The following is a 27,802-nucleotide window of genomic DNA, read 5'->3' as shown; positions in this document are numbered from 1 at the left end:
ATTGAAAAGGCCTCTGCCACCTGACTGCTACTGAAGATTTGCAATGTCTTTATTTTTGAATGCGCGGGTTGCTTTATGTACGGATGAATCGACCTTCTGCATTTACACAAAAAGCATCCAAACCTGTACAAAGAAGATTCTTCAGATGACAGATGGAGATGATCACTCACTGTGGAGCAAGGCTTGTTTTGGCCCTCTTACAGAAATGTCATGATGTCTGCATTATACACCTTTCACCAAGCCAGCTTTTCCTCTGCCCCTTTGTTTCTCCACTACTATATATACACATGTACCAGATAGCAGGCATTTCTTTTTTGTAACTAACAACTCCTGGGACATTTAGCCCTCAATGACCATTGATCTTCTCTTGTAAGACATGATGTAGATGCTTCACGGAATACTGAGTGAATCCAGTATAAAGCATGAATCAGTATTCATGAGTGTGTCATGAGGCTGTAATGAAGCTCATTTTCAGGCAGCCAGGAGCAAGGAATGATTAGAGTTGGTATTGTACAATAATGGTTATATTTTTGACCAGAATAGGCTTAGTCCAATCTAAGATATTACCATACAAGATGAAGCAATTTCATTTGTGCACATGAAGCAGCATATCTCTCGGTTTCATGACATATGTGTCTAACAGCTTTGTCTGTTATCAACAGCTATGTGCCAACGGAGGGCGATGTGTATTCAGTGATGCCAGTAGCTACTCCTGTATCTGTACACCTGGTTGGACGGGTCAGAGCTGTCGTACAAATGTAAATGATTGTGTTCAACACTGGTGTCAAAACGGAGCTACTTGCGTGGATGAGATTGATGGTTACAGGTGAGTGTTCCAAATCTTGATTGTCTCCAGGTCATCCAAGCACCAGAATGTCAATGATTGTAAAAGCTGTGACATTTACTATTCTCTTCCTTCAGGGTTGAGAGAATTCCTCAAACTCTATCCAGTATTAAGATATTCTCTTTAACCTGTTGCTAGCTGCCTTTGTCCCAGAGGATACACAGGCATCTACTGTGAAGAGGACATTGATTACTGTGTTGGCCACAGCTGCTCTGAACACGGTGTTTGCCTGGACCAGCAGTATAACTTTACCTGCCGCTGCATGCTTGGATTTGAAGGGCCGCTCTGCGAACTGGAAACAAATGAGTGCAACAGCTTCCCCTGTGCAAGCGGTGCCACCTGTGTGGACCTAATCAGTGATTATCGGTGCAACTGTCCCCCAGGGTTTGAGGGTATGAGACCATCTGATGTGAATGTGAGCCTATCTACAGCCATTACTATGGCTAGCCAATAGAATATCAGGTTTTAGAGTAGGTGCTTAAATAATCATTTGTTCAAATAGAAATGTGCTGTTTTCACACAGACAGTTCATCAGAGTTAGCACAGCATTACTGAGCATGAACCACAGTTTTCACATTTAAATTTGACATTGATCCACTGATTTACTGTTGCCACATGTTAATATGTAATATCTTATAGGGACGTAGCCAGAAAATTAGAAGTTATAATCAGAAGTGACTGAAATTCAAACATGTGTTACTAGTGTGAATAATTTAATGATCTTTTATTGTCTTATTGCTTTTTGGTCATATTTAGAATGTAGTCAGTAATTTATTCTGAACTAAGTTTACTGCACTGCAATAATATGTCGAACCAATATAATTCACTCTTATGACTTTAGAATTATTTCTAACTCTACTGAATACCAAAGCTTGCATGAGGCAAAAATATTATAACATCAGTTTCAAATTTTTAAGTAAAAGTTGCTGGCTATTACACATTAATGTAATAATAAAGCATGCAGACTCAATAATGTAAAAATGTCCCTTTTAATATTATCTTTTTTTTAAAAGATTTTTTCTGGCATAGACACCTTTATTTGACAGTAGAGACACAGGACATCACGAGAGAGAGAGGGGGGTGTGACGTGCAGAAAGGTCCGCCAGCTGCGACTTGAACCGAGGTCCGCTGCATATGTGACATGAGCTCTTAACCACTCGACCACCTGCGCGCCCCTTTAATATTATCTTATTACACCAAAATCACCTGGCTATAAATAGGAAAAAGTGGTTGTGTATATTTCATATATATTGGATATTTTGTAGAAATTTAGGAAAATGTGATAGTTACCATAATCAATCTTCTCCATATGCGATGAAAATGTATAAAATAAACAGTGGTGCAGTAAAGTATTAGCAGATAAATTAATTAACATTGGCCGGCATATGCGGCTGGCTCAGAGTCATATTGGCCATAGAGTATAGTACGAAGTGTCTCTTTTGGCTACAGTTACAGTCAGCAGCTACCTTAATTATGTCAGTATCGCACAGTACGTGATTAACAGAGCACTTCCCAATGTATGAGGTCATAATGGCAAAAGTACAATTACCTTTGGTGTAGACAGCATTACAGGTAGAAGAGAAGCGCCTGATGTCAAGCTGTTAGTTCTATGAGCTTCCCGGCTCATAGACAACTAAGAGGTCTGAAGTATCGCCAGAGGCCAGACCTAGTGGAGCTTTAAATTTGTCAGTAAAATCTTAAATCAATCCCATATCTAACTCTTGCCCAGAGGATACTGGAATTGAGATAACACCATTTATGCATACATAGAAGCTACAGCATGCTGAACACATAATCTTCTAATCATATTTTTAGCCAGTAGAATCAGAGGTAATCAGCTGCTTTATGAAACGAAGTCCTGTCTTGCAGGTGCAGCTCATTGTTAAGAAAATAAACGGATATTTGTGCTGCTCATGTTCTGAATGTTGTTTCGGTTTGATTTATTATTCACAAATTGGAGCTTCACAGTTTTTCCCTATCTAATTTTACACAATAATATTTATTAGCAGAAACATATTTTCAGCCGTATTCCTTGTGGCATTCAACTTTTATTTATTCCTCTCTCTATTGTACAGGACGGACCTGCTCAGAGAATGTAAATGATTGTTGGTCGCAGCCTTGTCTAAATGGAGGCTCGTGTGGGGATCTGACAAATGACTACATTTGTCATTGTCCTCTTGGTGAGTACCAACTATTTGTGTGTTATTAAGCATGTTTGCCAAAATATCATGCAATGAATTATCTGTACTTTGGGAATATGTGAGAAAATACGGGAAGACAGGAATTATCAGTTATACTGGTATACCGAAGGCTTGAATGCAGGCTAGATATCAGTGAATAGGGCATATATAAAAGGCTTTACAACAAAGCAAATAGAAAAGATGAATCTGTCTTATTTTATTTTTTTCCATTTTATCTGTTAGAATCAAGGTTAAACTCAACATCAGTAAACCTGTGAAGAACACACCATACCTCCGTAATAACACTGAGACTTAGTTTGTCCTGTAATCAAGCGAGACCCTGTTTTACTAATGTTTATGTGTTAGACATTTTATAACACGTGTTCCACAAAGAATCCATAATCAGTCTGTAATAGAGGGACGTGTTGCATTCCTCAGTAAGTGGCTGATTTTACTATGCCTTCTGGTAATAAAATACTTAATCACCACTTGATTGCTCCAGTCAGAATGCTGCTGCTGCCACCTGACCTGGCATTACAAGTCCAATGTCACATTCAATAGTAAACAGCCACAATCCACAGAACAGGATTTACAGGGCAAATATTTGAGAAATCAAATCCACAAAACATAGGTGTTGACAGGACACAAAACACACTGTGGTGCAGGGAAATGTTTCTGTTTTGGTATATTATTTCGTAATATGTTCAACAAAAGCAGACAAGCTGCACATATTTTACTGAATATTTTAGATTTGTAATGTTTCCCAAGTCTACCTTCATACGTAAGTAGGTTGAATTTGATATAGTGAAACAATCTCATGTTTTAGTTTTAATTGTGCATCATGTTTTAGTTGTTTGTGCCATTCCCTTTGACTAAATATGCCTCTCTCTTTCACTGGACAATAAACAAACATAAATGCAGTAATGAAAAATTGTACTGCTTTGAAACATGTGCAGCACCTGTTGCATGGTGTGCTTTTATCACATTATGGAGAGAGCAACTCCATCACTGTAAATAATCTGCTGCTCTTACTTTTCTGCCTTTTGCTCAAATTAGATTTGTGCAAAAACAGACCACCGATGTGTCAGTAAAGCTTCCATTACTGTTTTGATTCCATTGACAGATTTATAGATAGGTGATTTTGATCTCCTTATCTTTTTCAGAAACTCAATTAGCTAAATGGTCCGTCAGGTTTGCTTTCTTCTCCGTACAGAAATCATACAAAAATCAGAAAGTACTAAAAGTATTTTGTAATCTTGCCTTCAAACCCATTTCTGCCTCTGCCTTCTGGTTTGGAGCTACTAGAAACAACAACTCCCATTTATTTTTATTACCATGACTGGAACAATACCAGAATACGTTAATTACAGAAAATACAAATGCTCAATCTGCGTCTGGATGTGCATCAATATTCACATAGTGAGTGGCAATCATCCTAATTGGTTGATGGCACCCATGATTTTTGGATAATGCCTAAAGTCTGTCATGGCTGAGTTAGACTTTTGACCACTGAGACATGGCCATTTAAATTCATCATGTCAATGTGGTGCCGCGTACGGGCTAGATGCCACAAAATATTACTGTGTTCCTCGGAGTTAAAATATGCACGTCATCTAAATTCAGTGGCAAATGCAGAGCACAATGAATGATTCTAACATTTCATGTCAAGTAAGCCATGCCTAAAAAAAACTTTAGGGAACAATATTAGAAAAATGTTGTAGCATATTATTGTCATCTGGCTTTTTTTTCTGAAGCTCATCCAAATATTTTATATAGTCTTATATAGCCATATCATAATAAAAAAAAACCTGGGCTAAAGTAATACTGTAGATTCCTCTTGAACCAACTCAACCAGAAAAATAATATTCAATACTTGAGCACTAAACAATTGAAAATGAATCACTTGTTCCTTTATGTATTCACTTAATTCATTATTCATTTATTCATAATAATTAATACTGTTGCTAACAGACAGATAAGGTGGATTTATTGAACTACATAAGTTGAACCCAGGTTTCATACTTAACCATAAGTCTCATTAGATTTATTAAACTGATTTAGGAGAAACATCTGAATTTGCTGATTTCCATCCAAGAACACAGTTCTCACTTTTTCAGCTCAGTGATGCGTATAAAACGCTGTTGAGAGATAATTAAATATGCTGATGAACAGCAGTTCTCAAAGCCGAGGGATAGTTATGACCTGTAGTTCTCATCATTAACCACTGAACATGAGCACATGAGGACTTGGCTTTAATGTACTTAACAAAACGACATAGCATAGTCTTTTCACTGTGGTTTTGTAAGATTAAATGACAAACTATGAGTTTCACTTTCTGCCTCTCTGTCTGCAGTAGAGTTCAGTTGGCTGTCAGATAGAATAGGGAGTCCCATTTGGTGATGGTGTCACTGTAAATGTGACATTCCTTCATGCAACATTAACCTCAGAGTGAATTGCATGCACAATTGGTTATTAAACACTTCTGAAACACTCTGTTGGAGGCAATAGCTGTCCATTAACCAGTGAAGGCAATACATAATATGATAGGAAAAGGGTAGTTGGAAGGTCATCAAACATCTAGATAGATGTGTTGATGTAAAGTGTGCTGTTTTGAATACAGGTTACAATGTGGGGAAAGTGAAGACCGCTTACATTTAAAGGAACTATATATTCTGAAATGCTGTTCTATGTGTATATTCATGTCATGATGAAAGGGATTTACATCAGAAAGTGATACTTGAAATATTTCACTCCTGTGCCACTGAATGAGATCTTCTTTGCAGACACAGACTGCACCCAGATTGGTTTGATGGAGATAATGACATATTCTACCTGCTCAAAGACTGGTTTAAAGAGATTTGGTTAACATTACTTTGAATTTCAGCTTCTTTGCTTTAATAAACACTAATTTAGTGAATGTGTGAAGTCAGTTTCCTAGTCCATGTGTATGTGACCATGAAATTCAAGTTGTAATTTGCTGTTTTTCATTCTGTGTGGATCTATAGTAGCTAATAGGCATGGGTTGTACATTGTGATGTTCCTGAGTAAAACAGAGCTATCTATTCTAGGATTTTCCCCTTAACTTATCTTTATATGTACGAGCACATGTAATGAGTATTGGTCACACTATCTGTCAGTGCTTTATTTACAACAATAGATATTGATGTTGGTATCTATCAGTGACATGCAGACGTGCACTTGGTGGGGGAGATAAATGTGATATAGATCAATTCGGTAGGGTGGGTCTCTGTCAATGATTCACTCAATTAGCATACTGCATAGCAGGTAGATTGCAGGGGGGAAGAATCAATACACCCATTAATCTGCTAAAGAAAAGGTGTCTTTACCTAATAAAACATACAGTCACATAAATATGTGTTACGTAATGTGTGTTACTAGTTATTATCCAAGGGGTGCCTGAATGTTCCTTTTTTCACCATTAACTCAATTTTCATTTCAGGATTCAAGGGGAAAGACTGCTCAGTAGACATTGACCTTTGCTCGTTTGGAATGTGCAGTGAACATACATTAATATGTGCAGAGACAAAGGGTGGACAGAATGTTTCTTGCACATGTGAAAGAGGTGAGCAAGACCTTTAACTAGTGTTATATTTGTCATGCAGGCATAATAGGTTGGAAATGAGTCGATGCTGAGACTGAGATTTTGTGTGTGCTTACTGACTGGCACAAAGTCAAGTTCATTGTACTTAAGCTCTCTGCATATCAAAAAGTAAGTCCTTTCATTTAATATCAGCTAAGGACTGCACAAGAATCCCAAAGTGCTACTTGCTATGAAATGAATGAATGTCCTCTGATTTAAAAGAGAAAAAGTGATACAGTACATAATCTTTTTGAAAGCTTCATTACTGATCTTATAATCTGATTTATGCGTCTTATGTTGATTAATTTAACAATTCCTGCAAAAAACATTTTGTTTGCTTGTCAATCAAGTCCATCTGATTTCCCACCACAAGGATGGCAGTGTTATCACAGCAGTAGCTGCCAGCAGTGACAGGGATAACACAAGAGTAAGTGGAAGAGGCTTGACCTGTTAGATACTCTGAGCCTTGCCAGAGGTAACCAGGCTTCAGAGGTTCCACAGCAATTCAATGCTGTATGTGCCCGTAAGTGACAGAGTGCCAGTATAATACTGTGTGCACATGTAGAGAAAATCATGCAGCTGATTCCAGGATGTAGTTGGGGTACTTGAAATAAAAACATCTTGCCTGCCAAACATCATGTTATATTTCCTCCCGCACTCTTCCACACCAGCTCTGCTATCTTTTTTCAGATGAATAGCTATTACATGGAAGTACATGTACCCCAATCAATAACCGTAACTTCATTACTCCTGTTGCACTTATGGCTGGCACATGTCAAAGTGAAAGATTGTGAGTGATTTCTTATGTAAATGAAAGCAACCTGCAGTGAGCTGCTCTCCCCAGATCACTTCTCAAGGGCAAACTGTGAAATGCTGTCTTGTCTAGATGTTTCAGGTTGGCTGGCTTGGCATCCATATCATCTAATGCTCGCCAACCTAATGTGTTGCAAAACATGTTACTCGTACCCTCACTCCTTTATATTGTATATCCCACGCTGTGAACTTTTTGACCTACTGTTCAATATTATCATAAACTTGAACTGAGGATGCTGAATGAACTGGGAATGGTGGATTTTTTTGTGTATCTCATATGTATCCATTGTTTAAAATTCTTCCAGATTTTTAATGATTAAACTCTTAAAAAAATTTGTGGGGGAATAATGGTGTTTTTACAACCTCAAAACATTTTTTGACGGCAATATCTTTTTTTTATTTTTCATTAGCATTTATTTCAGAGTAACAACTTTGCAGTTTGAGTCTTATTTTTGCTGTAAAATGATATGAGCTCCAAAAGCTGTTGTTTCATCCAAAGCCCTGCTTGGCGAGAGACAGTTTTTCAACCAGCAGCTTTTCACAAAGCAGCAGTTGTTTCTGTTTTGTTGTTGTTCTTATTTTGTATAACGCTACATTTTTATTTAGCAGGTAAAGTGCTTATTCTGCAGTGAGACAGCTTCCGTCACAGTTTTTTCTTATACACATGTCTAATTGTGGAGAGCATCTCAGGACCTTTATGCTCTATGTAATCCTGGGCTGACTGTGTGAAACATTCACATCGTGCACACAAATACATGATCTATGGTTAACCCACATTCAGCCTGTGTCGCACCAGCACTTAACCACTGATACGTTTGTTCTCTTTTAATGGTCTGTGTGTGTGTGTGTGTGCGTTTACACATGTGCTCTCATGCATGTTATTTGTTTCATGTGGTCCCCTATGTGTACTTTGTGTATAGATTGACTTTGATCTTAAAAATCACTGGATTTGGCTTGTTTAATGTAATAAATCAGAAGGGCAATGACTGGCTCTTATTAAACATGATTAAATGATCCAGTGAGCTGAGTCTGCATGTGCCCAGCAAGCTCTTTGAATCAATACAAGCTTTGAAAACTAGCTTTTGTTTGTGAAAACAAAGTCATGCTGATCCTAATTGGCTGAGGAATGAAACCAAGCGAAAGGATTCCAATAACCGTTTGTTTTTTGTTTTTTTTACATGTGCTGCAGGGTTTGGGGGGTCGTTTTGTGAAGTAAATCTCAATGAGTGTGACTCAGAGCCATGCCAGAATGATGGTATTTGTGTGGACGGCATTGACTTGTATCAGTGCTTCTGCTCAGAGGGTAAGTTGCAATATGGTCAGATCTCCCAATGATGATACGATTATGCAGCTAATTCAGACCCAGTGTCTGTTTTTTAAATGTGCAACACACTGATTTCAGTCCTGGAGTTATGACCCTAGCATACATAAAAAAGCAATTCAAAAACACTTCTACATTCTTTCTCAATTCAATTTGTTATGTGGTAGTCTGAGTTTTATTTCCACTGTAGCCACAACTCTAATCAACAATTTAGGCATTCTTCCAATTTATGCCAACGTACATGGAGAATACTAGTTTTAGAAAGAATCCATAAAATACGTGCTGCTATGACTCACATATTTGCTCTCAATATTTAGTGTCAAAGTTACACTCGTGAATTTCACCAATGGTAACATACGTAAATCCCAGATAAACTGAATAATCTGTACAAACCCTCACATCACATTCAGAGTTATTTTCATAATTGCATCACTGTTATCAGTTCCTGTTGTTTTACATAACCATTATTCACCACTCAGAGAAGTGACTACAGTTAGAATGGTTCTACCCAGAGTCACCTACTTTATCTCACTGACTACCAGTCTCTCAGATGGTTTAAAAAAAGAATGTGAGAAGAACATTATAGTCCAATTATTTTTCTCTGTATCCACTATTCCAACCATACAATCAACATTAAACTCATTAAGTTTATTCTTTGTAATCAAAAAGGAATAACTTGCCTCTCAGGTCTTTATAATAATGGATGATGGTTTTTAATTATAGAAATTACAGAAACCAGCACCTCAGACCAGTTTCTTTAACATGACGAACTCAAGAACTCATCAATGCAGAAAATGGATTTAAAACATCATTCCTCAGTCTCCTCTCCCCGGCAAAACAATCTTTCCAGTATATGAACAATAGTGATTTAAAAAAACAAAAAACGGTTACATTCAATGTTAACAAATAACTGCTTCCCAATGAAGAGACCACTTGTTGCACATTAAATTCAACACAGATTATGTTTAATCAGCAGACTCTGTCCTGAAGACAAGACAAGGCAAGGCAAGGCAACCAAGGCAAGGCAAGGCAGCTTTATGTATATAGCACATTTCACATATATCACATACACAGGGATATCTCAGTGAGAAGAACTGGAAGCATGAACATACAATAAAAAAGCCCTATTATGATAAAAATTGGAAACATTAAAACATACAATTTAAAAAAAAAAGAACCCAATTATAATAAAAATAAAACAAAAGTACAGAAATAGAGAAAAAGAAAACAAAAAGCTACACTAAAATAGAGCTTGAAATATGAGAGTGCAGCATAAAATAATGCATTACAATTATTAAAACATACTGAACAAAAACATACCTTCATGCAATCTAAATGTTATCATCTCCTGCTCTGCCCAACTCCGTGTCCTCAATCTGAAGACAATAAAAATGTATCGCTGCACAACCATGAGCCATACAGATCTCAGAGTTAACAATATTTGATCCCAACCAAGCACTATGGGTGATTTTACTGATTAGCACAATTTGAGCCAAAGAGCAGGAACTAATCAGTAAACTGAGTTGCTTTGCTTGGAATGAAAACCTGTTTACTCTCAATGAAAAGATGTTTCATAGTGTGCCATGTTGATTGCTACTTTTATTCACAATGCTTTTCAGTTACACATATTACAAATATTTAATAATATAACAAATATTTGCTTTCAATTTCTCTGATCATATGAAAATCATTCCATTGTTTAAATTCCTGCTACCTCTTAGAAATTGTTACTTGAATCATTAGAGCTAGAAAGAATAAATCTCAGGTATTTTTCCAATGATTTCTTGGTCCAGTTGACATCGTACCTTTGAGACGTACCTCTGATTAAACGTTGATTGCGGGTGAAGCCTGCTATACATTTTTAATGAAGTCAAGATAATTGTCAAATTTTATGACATGGAGAGAGGTGGAAATTGGTTCTATGGTCAGTTTGAGAAATGATGAGAATTTGACCTGCATCGATGGTGCTGATAGCCACACATTAGTCATGGGCCTCCTGTAGCTGCTGTGTGTGACAGTGCTAATGATAGTCATTTTGTAGCGTGACCATGTGCTGGAATATATTTATGGGGGGACTAAAATGTCAGAAATTGGCAGCACTCACTTTTACTTTGTGACATTAAGCATTTATATTTGAAATATCAAATGTGCTGGTAGTAAATTATATTCTTTCTCACAATGTGAGAAAGAATATAATTTATTTCCTCAAATCCAGACCATAGCTGGGCATGTTCTCCACTGCATGTGATTGTTTATTTAGAATGAGCTTTGCCTTGGAAAGATATGTCAAATTTCACAACATAATACATTACTTTTGGGTGTAATTTGATATTAATTAGTATGTTCTCCAATCTAGTGTTTACTGACATTCACACACCATCTCTGATGAGATTTTTCTTTTTCTCTCCATACCAGGGTTCGAGGGGCTGAACTGTGAAATCAACTATGATGAATGTGTCCATGGATACTGCGCCAATAATTCCACATGTATTGACCTGGTTGCAGACTATGAGTGCATCTGTCCTTTGGGCTTTGCTGGTGAGTTATCTGTGTCATCATTTTCATAGTTTAGGCTTTAATGAATACAGTGTGGATTGATGACTCTTCAACTGTGATAAGCATCAAAAGTGGTTCCGTCGTACTGTAAGAGCTTATTCACCCATTTCAGAGCCACTGCATCACTGATTGAGCATGAAGATACATTAGTTTCTCCTTCTGTAAACATTGAATACAGTGTTATGTGTGTTTATCCCAAGATAATATATTGGTTAAAAAAAATCTGTCTTTATTATTTACAGTATCTTTTATTAAAGCCAATACAGAAGCATATACATGAAGACAGATTTGTGTTGACAAATCATGTTCATGTTCTTGCTATTTTTATATTTGCTGTCATGATGTGTCCATTGCCTCCATATTTACACATGTTGAGTAATACAGTTTTGTTCGTATTAATATACTGCAGCACTGCAAACAGCATGGAAACTAGACTAAATAATAAAATGTGTTCCTTTGACTACAAATATATGGCAGTAATAATGTAGCATTACCTTTAATTCCATTACTGAACACACACACATACCACCTGACCTTGCATCACGCTATTACATCTTGTTAATTAAGTCAAATTAATTAGTATGAAGGGTTATTGAGATGTGTCATTATGTTCGCGATATGATCTTTCTTAGTTTGAGTTCATCTTGATAGCACTCATTTAACAATCTTTTCAAGGTTCACAGTTCAAGTGACATTTAGACTTCAGGCAAGCTCTAACTGAGGTCTATTATACAAATCCTAGTGCAACATTGATGAATAAGGTGTTGATTAAAATGATTGAAGGTAACATGGAGTACATGCACTATGAACATTGCGAGGAAGTACTATTAAACGGATATGTTTGTCTTTCAGGGAAGAATTGCTCAACAGCTGTCTCATCATGTGCATCAGATGTTGAGTTCTGCAAAAATGGAGGAACCTGTTACCGCAGCTCAGCAGGAGAATTACAATGTGTTTGCCCTCCAGGTATTTTCCCTTCTAAAGAAATGCATTTTAACAATTTATTTGTAATGCATATGTAAATATCAATCTTAACTGTTTTAAATGGTTATATGAACCAAACTTTGATTTTTGTTCTTTAGTCATTTTACTAATGTCATGTGTAGAGTGTGTTGAATAAAAATAATGCTAAGCTATATAGTCATTAAAACCACAGTGTGCCATGTGCTCTTCTTAGCTTATTCTACACCCAAACCTCCTCTAATCTAAATTCCGCTGTTACTGCATATAAACACATATTAGTGGTGTTGATTACTGTGGTATAGTGGAAACCGCTTACAGTGATCAACGGCTTATAAGGATTAAAAAGCTCAGGACAGAATCATTCCTGTACAAATTCTATTTAAATAATTTGCTTATAGTAATCAAGTAGTCCGCTTACAATATTCATTTTCAGGCTTTTCATAGATGATAATATATGGAAAAAAATGTGAAACTACTGTAATTCATTTTTTTTATTTACTCCCATGATACATGTTTGATATGTACTTAGCTGCTGTGGCACCATTATTGCCTTACAGTAACCCGCCTGCTTCTGGCTGGTTACCTGAGGCTAGTGCTGTGTACACATCATAGAAATAATGACAGAAAAAAGAAAGTAATTTTCTCTCAGTGAAAAATGTTGTCTCCTCGAAGATTATTACCAAAAAAACGAAGGAACAAGATACAGCAGCGAAACTTCAGCGAGATGCAGCACTGAAATAAATGTTTGAAACAGCTCTACTGTACTTTGAAACAGTCCAAAAAAAATCAGTAAATGGTGAAGCTGTCTGTTTCATTACTTTATATTCATATAATACATATAAAATGTCAATTAAATGGTAATCTGCATGAGAAATAAAGAAAAATAATACAAATTTGGTTATAATAATCATCGGTTTATAGTTGACAGATGTGATCAATTTCAGCTTTCACATCTGTATGAATATCACTAAAAAGTAAAAATCCACATATGACTTACAACTGGCTAAACCAGAGTTTTTTTTATTCTGTAGGTTGTGTAATACTGCTGAAATCCCTACTTGGTTTTAGTGCTCGAGCTCTGGCTGAATAAAATATGTAGATCAGCAGGGAGGAAAAACACTGGCAATGACAGCGTTACATGAAATCACAACCCATGATGTCTGCCAGACGTGGGAAGGCAGAAGGATACTGTACACAGCCCAGCACATCAATCACTTCTTTGATCCCACCTCTTACAGGATACCATGGCAATGACTGCTCCTCATCTGTGAACCAATGTGTGTCAAATCCTTGCGACCCTGAGGGGACTTTCTTCTGTGAAGGGCTGGCAAATACTTATAGATGTGTGTGTCAACATGGGTACACTGGGCCACACTGCAAAACACCTATCAAGCACTGTGTTGATGGCCTGTGTCAACATGGTTCAGTGTGTGTGGATTTATCAAGAGGGTTCAAGTGTGATTGCTTACCAGGTAGGTTCACCATCCAGCAGAGTCTTGTTTCAAATGGAGGCAGTTCCTTATGGCAGGCACACTCCCAGTTTGATGCTTTCACTTTTTCAGCTTCCTTCTCTGTGGGAGTGTAATCTCTTTGGCCTTAAGCAACAACACGTAACAGCCTTATGAAATGTGTAAGTCAGGACTCAGTTCATCAGGTTGTGAGCCAACTTCAAAGCAATGATGATGCTTGGAATGTCTGTTTGCCCACATAGGGTCCAATAGTCTTCTTTTGGTATTTTTTCAAAGGAATATGCTGTCATTAGATAGCATTTTACTTTACTGCATATTTCCCAAGTATAGTAAGTTGGTTTCTTTAAAAAAGGGCAATTGTGCTGTTGTTAAGGTAACTATCCTTTTCCAAAAAATATACAGACAGGTGACAAATTTGAAGGAAAAGCCAATAGAAAGTGTCTTAGTATGGTGTTGAGCCAACAGAGCACATCCTGTCCATCTTAGAGTTGATATAACAAGCCTATGAACTCTGGATCAACACCATTCTTTGAACATTTGGTGTTTTAGATAATGATGGTGGAGAGCACTGTCTGACATGTTGGTCCAAAATTGGGTTTAGATCTGGTGACTGAGAAGGCCATAGTATATGATTCACATCATTTTTATACTCATCAAACCATTCAGTGACCCCTTGTGTCCTATGGATTGGGGCATTGTCATCCTGGAAGAAACCACTCCCATCAGGATAGAAATGTTTCATCATAGGATAAAGGTGATCACTCAGAACAATATTGTACTGATTTGCAGTGAGACAAACTAAATGCCCTCCACAGCATAGGAGAGTCAGCAGATCCTCATTAAAGGGGCCAAGCATTGAAGACCTGTACCAGTTTTTCCTTTAATTTTTCACCGATCTATATATGTGATAATTACAATACCAGGACATTACCTATCTCAAAATACCCTTGTAAGTTCAGTATAATTACAAATAAATCACTCACTGCATTATTTCATAGTATTAACTTATGTATGTGCCTTTTTCCCCCACACACAATCACTGAGTTTCACAACTGAGTAAATACTCACCATGTTGCTTCTTAGCTTTTAAGTGAATATGTACTTCATTAAGTGTTTTCATTATGTACACACATTAAACAAACAAAAACCAAACAATAGATTAATAGACTGACTTAGGTAACTTTACATCTGATCATTGCAAATAAACTCAACGCCCACATGTAATAAACCTCATCATTTATTAAAGTAACAGTACATCAGTTGCAGCTTTGTTTAAAAAAAAAAAGAAAAAGGTACCTTCTGGAGTTTTCTTGTAAACAAAGTTATTTTTGAGTATAGAGCAGTTGCAGAGCACATTTTCTTTTAGTATTTTAAATCCTACATTTGTATGCATGTGTTTGGTAGTTAGCCATTGTCTTCCCTGCTCTACATTCCTAATGCCACTGATATTACATTTTAATGATTCGGTATCCTTTCTACATACTTATTGTTTAAAAGTGTCAAACCCATATACGAACATGATTACCAGACATTTTAGAGTTGTACAGAAACATTTATTTTTTTAAATGTCATTAGTTAGTGATGAAATAGCTGTACATATTATAATTTAGAAAAATAAATACAGGGAAATAATGAACAATTATAAAATAGTTGTTTGGAATAGTTTTATAGTTTTTATGACTGTTCAGCAATAACTCATAGACTAACTACATACAGCTCTAAAGTGGTGATCCTTAAGGGTTTTTTCAGTAGTATGATGAAAACCCCCAGAAATATTGTCAAATGATTGCCACCTGAAACATCTTGTCCCCTCTCCACAGGTTTTACAGGCCAGTTTTGTGAGATAAACATTGATGATTGTGAAGAAAAGCCATGCGGAGTTCTGAGTATTTGTAAAGACACTCTCAATGCCTACAATTGCTTCTGTGCACCTGGATTTATTGGTAAGTAAAAGCTTTCTTAAAACTATTCTTAGTTAAAGTGACATTTTATTCACAGAAGCAATGTGTCAACATGTGGTGCTCCTTTCATGCTTTCTCAGGAAATAATTGCGAAATTGAAGTGAATGAATGTCTCAGCCAGCCTTGTAGAAATGGAGGCTCCTGCATTGATGACCTCAACTCGTTCAGCTGCCAGTGTCCTCCAGGAATTACAGGTTTTTAAACATATTACTGTGACTGTGTTTTGTTTGCTAAAAACTGCTCAAATTTCTACGTGACCATTGATTGTGGGGGGCAACTTCATGCCTCTGTACTTTAATTGCCTTGTTTGAAATCAGACCAAAATCAGATTTTGCTGGCATCACTGCTGCTTGGTCAGGCACACTGCATACAAAGAATTTGAGTAAATGATGAGATAAGCCCAGCTCTAAATTTACAGAAAATGTAGTTATTATTAATAAAGCATCAACAAATTTCATGCAGTGTGGTCAAACTGACATCACTTTTAGAAACAGCTTCAAACAATTTGTTATTGTTTTTTTTTTTTGTTGTTGTTTTTTTTACATACTTCACACTTGGTTATCATGGCAACATGTGCCAGTTATAAATATAATATACTGTATCTGTGCGTCACGCAGTTTGATCTTAATGCAACAATAATTGTACATTATACATTTTTAATTTTGCTGTCACATTGAAGATTTTGTAAGAGATGGATTTCTAACATGTATGCCACAAACAGCAATGAAATATAATGAAATATAAATATAAAACATAGATGGATGGGCTTTTAAATGTTTAAGTATATTCCTTCTGAGTATTAATTAGTTTATTAATGCCGGTTTCAGTCTGTATGGTCATGCCATATGCATACAATATATAGCAGATGAACACTGTGTAGACACAGACGTTCCAGTACTCCATGAACAGCAGTACTGCGTTCAGCATGTACTGTCACATGATGCTTCTTTCACACTCTGCTGGACCAAGTGTTGATCAGTCTCTTTTTCCATGCCAATCAAATCCTGTACATAAGGGAAACATCAATCCCTATATATTTCTGAGTTTAATTGGGATTTTGAGCCTTTATATAGTGACAGTTGGAAATAGAAGATGAAAGAAAGAGGGGGGAGACGCAACAAATGTCCACTGCATCTCACTGGGTCATGCCATGAATTAAAGCTTACATTTCAAAATGTAACCTACCTGGTGGTAGATGGTCCTGCAAATGTTATTTGAGGAATTAAAGGGTGTACACTCTAAGTAATACAGCTGAACATAGTAATGGAAATGTTTTATTGGGGAAGAGTTACAAGGGAAATTCAGAAATTCCATCAGGGCTTTATTTTTTATGTGAAGAGGGTAACAACTGTCCCTGCTGTGTGTGACATGGTCCATTATGTTAAATTAAACATATTGTGTGTCTTTGATAAATAGTATAAATTATAAAATAATTACATGGGTGATACAGTTGAAAAAAAAGCCCAAAATAAGTCTATTCTCTACCCTCATAGTTTTATTTTTTCAGTGATATTCATAAATAGTATTTGTGAGATTCATTTTTCAACTTATTTTGTTGTTTTGCAATTCATCAGTAGTCTAAAGCCCTGTTAGTGGCACTTGCTGTATTTATGGAACCCCACAATACAGAAGTGTTGGGTAGAATGAACAACAACAAGAACATTTTTGACATTTTTGTCATTTGTTGGTCTTGGATGTGCCTACTTATAGTTAGTTTAAAATCCAATGTTTATCTTCAGGCTGGCACCAGAAATAAGGCCACAGAGTCATTAAAATCAAGAGTTTATCCCTGTGGGAGCATAAATATGCTCAGCAAATTGCATTATAGTCTATTAATTTCATGGAAATTCAGTTTTCAATACAAGTTTTAAGTTGGCAAAAGGAAAATGTTTATTCATTATACTGCCCAATATATTGAATTGCCTGATGGTGGCACTAGAGTAAATTCATGCAGCACTAATTATCCATGTGGGACCATGAATGTCCGTACAAAATTTAATGGAAGTCTGGCCAGTCGTCAGAGAGGCATCTTTCTCTGGACCAAAATGGACTGCCTAACCGACAGCCATCCAAACTCAGTTTTATTTCTTTTCACTAATGGGCCCAAAACTCTCACAATACAATGTAGAGGAAGTCACCCCAGTTTTATTGTGGTTTTTTCTAGATGGATGTGGTTTGGTTACTGAGAGTTCATTTAACTCTCAGCAACCAAACCATTACCTTTTAATCACTGTATTAGTTGCTAAAAGAACAGAGATGAATAATGATTGCATAAGTAAGACAGCAAAGTGAGTAGTCAATTATCAGTCAGCTGAAACTGCACCTCTTAAAAGGTGAAATCATAAAAAAATCTTTGGATGTCCCTGGCGTGTTGAAGACAAATGGAAACATTTTCGGCCACATTGACCATCAGCATTGACAACAACTCTGAGAGGACGTCAGTGTTTTAACTGAGCTAACCTTCAGGCTACATCTAGGCCACATGGGAGGTGATAAGGTTATGAAACAAACTCTATTTTTAAAGTCTTACAAAGCAGCACAAGCTGTACATAGTAATTACATGGGTTGCTGCTATTATTCCAAGGACTTTTCTCATTTTGGCATTTTGCACTATATAACAACCTGTTCCAAAGCTTAATGGAAGTGCAAAAAAATAATTCCTCTTGCAGCTTAACTGTAGATACACATTCAGTTGACCAACTGTATTTTCAGTGAAAATACAGTTAGAAAAACAATGATTTGTCTTATATACAATATAGGAATAAATATAAATTAGTGACATAAAGTCTCTTAATGTTGTTTTTTAATTTTTTTTATAAAGGAACATTTGTTTAAATGTATCTGGAGATCTGAAATGAATGAATGGACTGATGGATGAATAGAGATAGATAGATGCGCTTTAATGATCTCTGAAATAAATGCAATGAGGTAGACTTGGAGTATGAAGTCAGTTCACCAGGATATTAAAAAACGATTATTTTAAAATATAAAAAAAGTATCCATGTCAAATATATTTTGCAAGAATAACAGTAATAATTTGTTTGTTTTACATGTTGCAAAATGTGCATATGAAATATCTGGATGTCTTAATTTTTGTGACAGCTGTCTTAGAGTACTGCAACCAAAGGATTCAAGGTGCCACCAGCTATCACATTAAATATTCTACATGGAGAGGCTTAATGCCATATGCAATGAGGGAAAGTGAATATGTATGAGTCATAAAATGTTAAAAATCAATGCTGCAGCAGGGCTATTTTGTGACCACGGACTCTGTTAAATATCATCTTTACAGGGAACTACTGTGAAGTTGATGTAGATGATTGCGTATTCTCTCCCTGCCTGCACAATGCCATGTGTGTTGACCTCGTCCACGGCTATGAATGCATCTGTTTGCCTGGCTTTACAGGTTAGTACATGCTTTTTTAAAAACATTTTTTTAAGGAATTCAGGAAAAAGTCCAGTTTTGCATAGTGACCCAGTAACTCACAATAGCATTTAGCAGGTGAGAGTATACACTTGGAGTTGTTCACACCTGGTTAGAAAAGTATAAAAGGATCATGTGTCATGACTTACATCTGTTTTTCTGTTAATGAAGTTAACACAATCAGCAGTCATTAGCAGCTGCTCATAATGATTCAAGAACAGTGGAGTAGTTTAATACTTGCACACATGTTGTAGTGTTACAGAAATGATTTTTTCCCAACGTGTGCTCCTGTTATACCCACTGATAAAAGTACAAAGATGAATAATGACTCTGCAGGAGACTAAAATAAAGATCATGTTTTTCCAGCTTCAAAATTCAAACACAGTTACAGCATTTTAACTGTTTTCTTATAATTGCTAATAATTCCCACAGAGGAAGCTTCGCTGTACATAATGAGGATCAAAACACACAAAGGAGCTGGTTTCTCTTCTTTTCAAACTTTTTGTGAATAATATGTTGGAGAGAACTTTTCTTGAATGTTCAGAAATTATATCTGAAATGGAACTCTTGCTGTGAGGATGTTCTCTGCTGTTTCATACCCTGCTGCACCACAGGGAACCTTCTCAGGTATTATGACTGCATTTAGTGCTCCAGTGCACCTGCATCAGCTTTCCCATCATTGCTGCAAATGCCATTATGACCTGCATCTTCCAAAAAAAACGTCCTATGCAAAAACACTGACCCAATTATTTCAGGTTCTTATACATACAGCTCAAGTTTGAACTCTAAAACATTGTTGTTAGAATGATCTTAACATGCCTGTATTCTGGTACTACAGTACAAGCTCTCTTCTTTAGGACAGAGAAGCCCAGCTTGTCTTCTGATAAAACTTGCAGTGTTTCTATTTAATATTGATTAGTTTTTAACTGTTTAACATGTGTGTCAGTGACCCTTTGGTATAAGATATTCATCAATCTGTGTTCTTTTCTGTCAAAGGTACCAAGTGTGAACTTGACATTGATGAGTGTGCTTCATCTCCCTGCAAGAATGGAGGCACTTGCATTGACCAGCCTGGTAATTACTTCTGCCAATGTGTGGCTCCATTTAAAGGTAATGAGCACTGAGGGAATGGGGACAAAAAGCAAAGTTAATTAACTTCACATACTATTATTTTCACCTGTCTGAACTCACTTCCCATGTCTCAACAAAATTAGTACATCTTCATTTGCTACCTGTAGTTAAAATGAAGGAACCTTGAGTAATTAGTGAGGTGTTAGCTATAGTAGGCGATCCTGCCATACAAGTGACAACGCCAATCATTAAGTCAAAAGATAGAGCCAGCATCACTGTGTGGCATTAGCATTGCATATCATTGAAAAAAAAGTCTGTAGTTGATTTGAGGTAATAGATGATTTTGAAAACCGTGAAAGAGCTTGAGATTCAGCTGAGATGCCAAGAGCTGTTGCCAGATTTGATAAAAGTTTAGTGTTTGTGGCTTAAACATAGATCTAGAAAATCCATCAATAGTTATTCATATTATAATGTTATATTTGTAATCAAAGTTGTTTATATGTAACAACAGAAAATAAATCATTTCTTAAAAATCAATTAAATTAGAATTTTATTGATCTATGCAATGGTGAAGTATATTTAGAATTTTGCTGGAACTATTTCACCTGTACCTATATTTAAAAAATGATAAAAAATAAATAATTTAGCATGTTTGATTGCCATATAAGTAAATATTGCAAGTCACTGAATATGATTTACAAAGAAAAAAAAAGGTGTTTTTCATTGAGGTCCACTGTTGCATGCCAGGGTACACACTGTACCATGGAGTCAGTAAACTGTGAGCAGATAAAATCCAAGCATTGGGGTTTCACGAGAGCACAACAGCCTCCATTATTTATAAATGTGAAAAACATTTATCTAGCCTGCCAGATTCTTCTTAGCCACACCCATACTAACAAGCCAAGCAACCAGTCATGAAGGACCTTGGTCAAAACCAGAGGAACACGGTAACATATCTAATTCAATTCAACTCAATTCATATTTTATTTCAGACTCACAAGGGGATCTATAGAGTGTATATATCATAAAGGAGAAAGAGAAATAGAAAAAGTACAAGATAAAATCAGAATTCATAGTTCATATGTAAAATACCTCGTCAGTGTTTTCTGAGCCTGGATAAGTACCGAGAACAACTCTTTTTAGGATTGGTTAAAGCCTTTATGATGCTGTTCTCTGACTCATCCAAGCAATAAACAAAGTTGTACATCATATGTCTCAGAATTGCCTCATGTGTAGGAAAGCAGAAAACATAAACAGGTGACTGGCACTATGACGACTGAGCACCTGAAGCAACAACCTCATAGCATCATTGTAAGCCATTATGAGTTTCTGCATACTACTTTTCTTGTAGTATGCAGTAGTATGTTCCAATACCAAAGATGAGGTGTACACAGAGGTGTTCACAAAGCTCTGAATAATGAATATCTTACATTGACAGAACATCCATTGAACATGCCAATATAGTTTACAGCAGCTGTCACAGTCTATGTTACATCCATTCAGTTGTTTCGATAGGTCATCCATATACACACTAAACAAAACAGGAGACCAATTCCACCATAACCCAACACAGTTATGTACATGAAACGTGACAGAATTGCCCCATTTAACATGCATTGTCTAATGAGCATACCAGAAGACTAGTATTCTAAGTATATACTTTGGAACACTTCAAGCAAGAAATTTCAGAAATAATGTTTCATGATTAATTCTGTCAAAGGCCTTGGATGCATTAGTCAAATGCATAAATGCAGTGAAATGTTGGCTCCCATATTTAGCAACTATTTCTTTAAAGCATAAATACACATATCAGTGCCATGTTTTCTCCTGTCAGTGGGAAGAACAAACATTTCCACCCTTGTTGGTAGGATTCTTTCCAGCACTTGAAAGACTACTGGCAGGGGCAATAGGTCTATATTTATCCATGCTATTTAGCTTACCAGTCTTGTCATCAAAGGTGCAGAGTGAAGAATTTGGTGGCATCTAGCACAACGGACTTGGCAGGAATGAAATGTGATATTCATAAGTATGTGTTTCACCAGTGTATATTCACCTGCAAATAATAATCGTTATGTTTTCGTTACCCTAGAATTAGCCCTTTATATCTACATAGGGAGCAGGCCCTCTTCTATGGAATCAACACTGCCACATTTCTACAGTAGCCCAGAATGGACAAACCTGCTTGCTTGGAAGGGGAGGGGTATTTAGTTTGTTGCAATCTGCGAGTTTACCGCTATATGCCACTAAATCCTGCAAACTGCACCTTTTAATGACACACACTAAAATATCTGAGGGGTAGGAGTCTGGAAGTACACCATGAACTATTAAACCAGTAAAACACATGGCAAGTAAAGGATAGACCCTATGACTGGCATTCTGTAGGTGTTCTGCAGTATTCACTGTTTTATTTGGCCACATGCACCCTCAATGTTGGATAGTAAAGACGTTTTACAGTCAATCATAACCCTGACCTCTTTCCAGAAGTCATAATGGTTATTGTTCTGCAGCTTCCTGGAAAGTGAATTAGCTCACATTGTGTTCTCATTTCTTTTAATAAAACAGAGAGCATATTTGAATCTTGCAGTGTAAAGACTTTTATGTTCACCGACCCCTGTGTAGGTCTTCATGATTATGACCAGAGTTGAAAAGCTTCTCTAGGTGCAGCATGTTGCTTAGCCAATCATTTCATCCAGATTTAATATTATTCACTCTGTTCTTATGTTTACAAAACAGCTGACTAGAAGTATTAAGAGTCATCTCAATAATGTCATACATGGCTCATAGTTCCATACCATGATCTATGGGCCCATGATGTGGGTCTTTCTGCAGTTCATATTAAAACATCGCCGAGCACCCCTATGCAGTTTAGTATTACATAATAAGTTGTAACGGTTAATACCCTCCTGAGTTAGATTTATCCAGTCCATCTTCCCTGTATTAGCATTGTTGCCAGTAACGACCAGCACAGGTATATACATAAAAATAATTGGTATGTTATCAGAGGTGGCCATCCCATATAATATCTGTCTATTTTCCAGAGAGGCATGAGCATTTGCTGTGCATAGACAATGACCAAGGCACAGGATGTCAACCTGATTCAGAAATGTGCCACCTACCAAACATCTTGTTTTATCTGTAATACTATGCTCTACACACAGGCCACACACATTGTATGATGCAACCCGGATCTTACTATTCCCCCAGAGAGGATCTATTGGCCACTGATTCCTGCCCCAACAGATTCGAGGCACACACAATAATCATCACTAGGCGCAGAGTTCTGAGAGCTGGGGTTTTCCTCTGGACCAAGCGAGACACCAACTGTAGTGCCTCAAGGCCGGCTTGTCTTGTAGTAGCACTAAACAAAAGACCCAGCTGGCCAAAGCTAAGATCATACATTTGTGTTACTTTGTTACACTCAGCGGTGACATGACATGGCCTGAATCTGCTATGTGCCATCTAGTCTTTCAGCACATCACCTCCTGACCCAGTTTCTCTTTCAAATAGTCACTGAGAGCATCAGCATCCAGGCTCAGATCAAACTTAGTTGCAAATACAGTCACCATCTTTGTTTTGAAGGCTTGTATATTACTAGCTGTGCCAATTTAATGAGTCTTCTTTCGCTGTCGCCTTCACACGGCATCCCTCACCACAACGCTCCATTTGAGAGACTGTGTTTGTCCCCTAGACAGTATAAAAGTAATGGCCACAACCACTGTTACATCACCCGATGGTTACCATCCTGGTTTTATCTTATCATCTTGGTCAGGAATTATGAGAAGTGACCATATTTGGACGAGAGTGTGGAGCTCTTCTCTAAACGGAATCATCATTTACAAAATGAACATCATGCTGTATTAAGGAAGGATCATAAACTCATTAGGGAAGTGTTTACTGAGGTAATAAACCCACAAACTTATTTTTTAAGTCCTCCTGATGGCCATTAGAGAGAAGGCAGGTTTAAGGTACCTGCATATTGGCTTCACTTTTCAGACCCAGAGCTACCTGTTTGGTTTGTCCTGAGGTCAACAGAGCTGTGGCTGTAGGCTGCTAACATCCAACCATTGGCCTTAACGACACCAGAGTTCATGGTAAGAGGGCCACATGGTTTATCCATAAAGGGCAACATTCCACACCTGCACATTCTTGGGGGCATTGTTTTTTCACACAGTAAATGTCAAGATTTATTTCCATTCTTACTAGAAGTGCTGACACAACCATGTGATTTTTATGAAACAGGAGGGAGCTCATCTCGGTAGTGTGAGACGAATCTTGGTATACCCTCTTCTCATTTAGCACTTTCAGGCACATTTTTACATTGATAATATCCTTTTGTGCACCTCTGTGAGAAACACGGTGTTAGGAGGTGTTAGAACAGACTTCAAATAGAATCTTTGAGGATTGTATCCGCTCAGAGCTGAAACTTTGTGTTACCATCAAAACCATTTCTTCGTGACTCAGGATTCTCATCTTGACCAAAATAAAGTTCAGTAGTTCATCTTCTAAGCTTCTACTATCACTTTACCATCATTAGTTCTGAATATTCCAGTTTAATTTGAGAGAACGCACCACCCACAACATGCCATGTTGCATCAGCCCCTATTTTGATATATGTAGATCAGTTGGACAGTTATGGTTAGGATTACACTCAGTCTAATGAGCATATTTGCTGTGAGATTTTCCTGGAAGGACAACAGTCAGGGCAGCACTTTACAATTTTAGGCTTTACAGCAGAGAAAAAAGCACATTGAATTTACAGAAAAGCACTTCAAAGAAACACTGACAGCGTAAAGAGAAAGATTCAGAGCTCTGATGAAAATGAAAATTGAAGTCTTCAGCTACAGTGTAATTTAAAAGACTTTAGAGAGTGCGACAGAAATGAGGCACAGTTGATTACCGATGTAACACCGTCACTAAGTGGCACATGGTAGTGGCAGCATCATGATGTAAGGTTGCTTTTCATAGTCAAAGTCAGACAAAACCTTCAGACTGCCAAAAGTCTATGAAGATTTCTTTGTTTTATGAAAGCAACAGCATATACAGTATGTCATTTACATGCATGGTAACACCAATTACCATACCATAACTACAATAACTTAGACCCAGCTTTAAATATTCAGTCTGTTTTGAGTCACAAATCACTTTCTGGCTCACAATGTTGTGTTTAGGGTATGTAGAGACATACATACATCATACAAAAACAGAGGCCTTTATTTGTGCCAGTTTGGTTTGTTACAGCCAGTCAGCACCCCATTCTCTTCTTTTCCTCGTTATATATCCACAATTTCCCTGAGGGAACCTGCCCAAAGGGATCAATAAAGTCCTGTCTAAGTCTAATATCACACATTTGAGAAGCAAAGCGTATCTACAGCAAATAGAAATACTTTTTCTTTAATGTCAGACGTAATTCTGCTCTTGGTCTTTCTCCAAGTATGTATGCACATTGGATGGATTGTTCTTCACTAAATGGTAGGTAGCCCCAATATCAGCACAATAATATGGAAATAAGTGGCATAGTCAAAAGTTAGTCATAAGTTTGGACACACTCATTTACTTGAATGAGAATGTGTCCAAAGTTTTGACTGCTGTATATATACATATACGCTTCATAGAGCTTTATTACCACTTTCATTTTGTACAATGAATGGTTAATTACACATTTTGACAGCAGTGCACATTTGTTTGACAATAAAAGTGCTATTACTTCTTTCCCAAGTCATGCAATCGCTCTACTAAGATAATATCAATAAAATAATGCCCCAATGTTTTACTGCATAATGTATTACTGGCAAGCTGTTATACAACGAACACCATCATCAATATAGCCTCTACAATACCAAGCTGACATACCATATTTCCTCAAATAAAAGACGATAGTCAAGTGAATTCCAGCTCTCCGATAATGGAAGGAGGTATGGTCAATATGAACAAATAAAGGCTGGTCCCTAAAACTAGGCCAGGGGAAAAAACAAGAGAGGATACACTCCTGATGCCTGTTATGTAATATGTATAAAGAGTAGTTACCTGAATGTAACTCCTGTTACTCCTATGACGACATACGTAGCCTTCTAGTCAACTATCACAGAGAGGGGAGGAGGACGGAGGAGATGCTATATAAAGGCAGTGACACTACTTGAGCATGGGTAACCTGGGCAACTTGGCTAAGCCAGTGAGCATGCTGCTCACATGCTACAGCTAAGTGGTGCACTGCCAAAACTTCTGGGTGAACTCAAGCAAGAACTTAGCTAGAATTACTGTTCTGCACGTCAGAGTAACACCGCATCCTGACGTACAGTGACGCGAGTGAGAAAAAGTGATTAAAATGCATGAGTTTTCAATCAGCCTTTCCTGACATGCTGCGAGCGACATCACCCTGTCCAGCGATGATGCTCGCTCTGTCTCTATCTAGACGAAATTTTGCAGCCGTGTCCCGCCCCTAAATACTTCTTATTGGTTGAAATGTACACGCTGCTTCCTGTTAACAAGCTAGCTAGCCCCTCAATAATTTGATTGGTTTGGAATATACTTGCGATAAAATCGTCACACTGCATGTCAGGACGGTTTTGCGCGCTCGCTGTATGTCAGTATACAGTGTAAGTTGGTTACCGGTAATGAAGTAACAAACAGTGCAAATGGAAGCAGATCAGAAAACAAGGAGGTTTCGTACTAAAATATGAGTTAACATGCTTTTCAAACAGAGGGAATTATAAATAAAGACCTCAAATGTAAGCCGAGATTTTATCAATGACAAAATATATGGAAACATATGTTTTTATGTAACTAAAAGTCACAAAATGTAAAACAATGCAGGTGCATTTTGAAATGTTTTAACTGACCAACTTGTAATGTTACTTCAGTTTTACTTTCTGAGTATGAATTTCTCAAATAGCATATGCAAGCACTGTAAAATCCCTGCCCATAGATCGATAGATCAATAGATACAACAACCATAATTATATACAATCACAAATACCAAAAATATAATAAAAAAGTATGAAGAATAGAAACAATTCAGAAATAAAAGTCAATCCTATATCACACAAATACACAAGTAGAACGACATACTTATAAATTGTGTTATAATTTGGTAGTGAAAATAATTTGACTTTTTGCATCATTAGGCTACCACAGCTGCGCTAGATTCCCCCACTCCTCCTACCTTAGGCTTTTAGTGTAAAGACCTGAGGTCAATCTATCCCTGCTCCTCTCCTCATCCCCTACTGCTGACTGTGGGATCTTCTCAGCAGGTAGAAGCTGTTAGCTCACAAACTAGAACGAGGGCGCCCACTGCAACAAGGTTAATGATCCATACCTAACATTATAAAAAGAAGACGTGACGTGAAAATGAGCGATAGAAAGCTGATTGTCTTTTTTTTGAGTTTGGCGTGAGCGCCTGGTGCTGCCCCAGGCATCGCTCATATTTAAATATGTCACTTATGCTGGTTGCTGCTGAATACCACTTTGCGAGCCAGCATTCACCTCGTTTTAATCACGCAAGATCTTGTGGCATGCAATCTCGTCAGTCGCCTAATTAGCCTCCTCCATAGTTGAGGTGAATAAAGGCGATGGCTGCTATTTAAGGAAATATAGCAGTCAGAA

General features: G+C 37.1%; 1 protein-coding gene across 1 annotated transcript in view; it reads left to right on the top strand.

Annotated features, from left to right (window-relative positions):
- Positions 1-27,802, top strand: part of eys (eyes shut homolog) — a 152,644-nt gene that overhangs the window by 21,197 nt on the left and 103,645 nt on the right. The window contains exons 9-20 of the mRNA XM_053332550.1: positions 663-826; positions 983-1,236; positions 2,920-3,024; positions 6,485-6,607; positions 8,628-8,741; positions 11,175-11,297; positions 12,168-12,281; positions 13,517-13,750; positions 15,568-15,690; positions 15,789-15,902; positions 19,001-19,114; positions 20,129-20,242. Of these exons, the coding sequence (XP_053188525.1) occupies positions 663-826; positions 983-1,236; positions 2,920-3,024; positions 6,485-6,607; positions 8,628-8,741; positions 11,175-11,297; positions 12,168-12,281; positions 13,517-13,750; positions 15,568-15,690; positions 15,789-15,902; positions 19,001-19,114; positions 20,129-20,242 (1,696 nt within the window). The remainder of the gene's footprint in view (positions 1-662; positions 827-982; positions 1,237-2,919; positions 3,025-6,484; positions 6,608-8,627; positions 8,742-11,174; positions 11,298-12,167; positions 12,282-13,516; positions 13,751-15,567; positions 15,691-15,788; positions 15,903-19,000; positions 19,115-20,128; positions 20,243-27,802) is intronic.

This window comes from Scomber japonicus, chromosome 14 (genome assembly GCF_027409825.1).
Source record: "Scomber japonicus isolate fScoJap1 chromosome 14, fScoJap1.pri, whole genome shotgun sequence".
Lineage (NCBI taxonomy): Eukaryota > Metazoa > Chordata > Actinopteri > Scombriformes > Scombridae > Scomber > Scomber japonicus.
The sequence above is the reverse complement of the archived record's forward strand: the minus strand, read 5'-3'. Positions and strand labels throughout refer to the sequence as shown.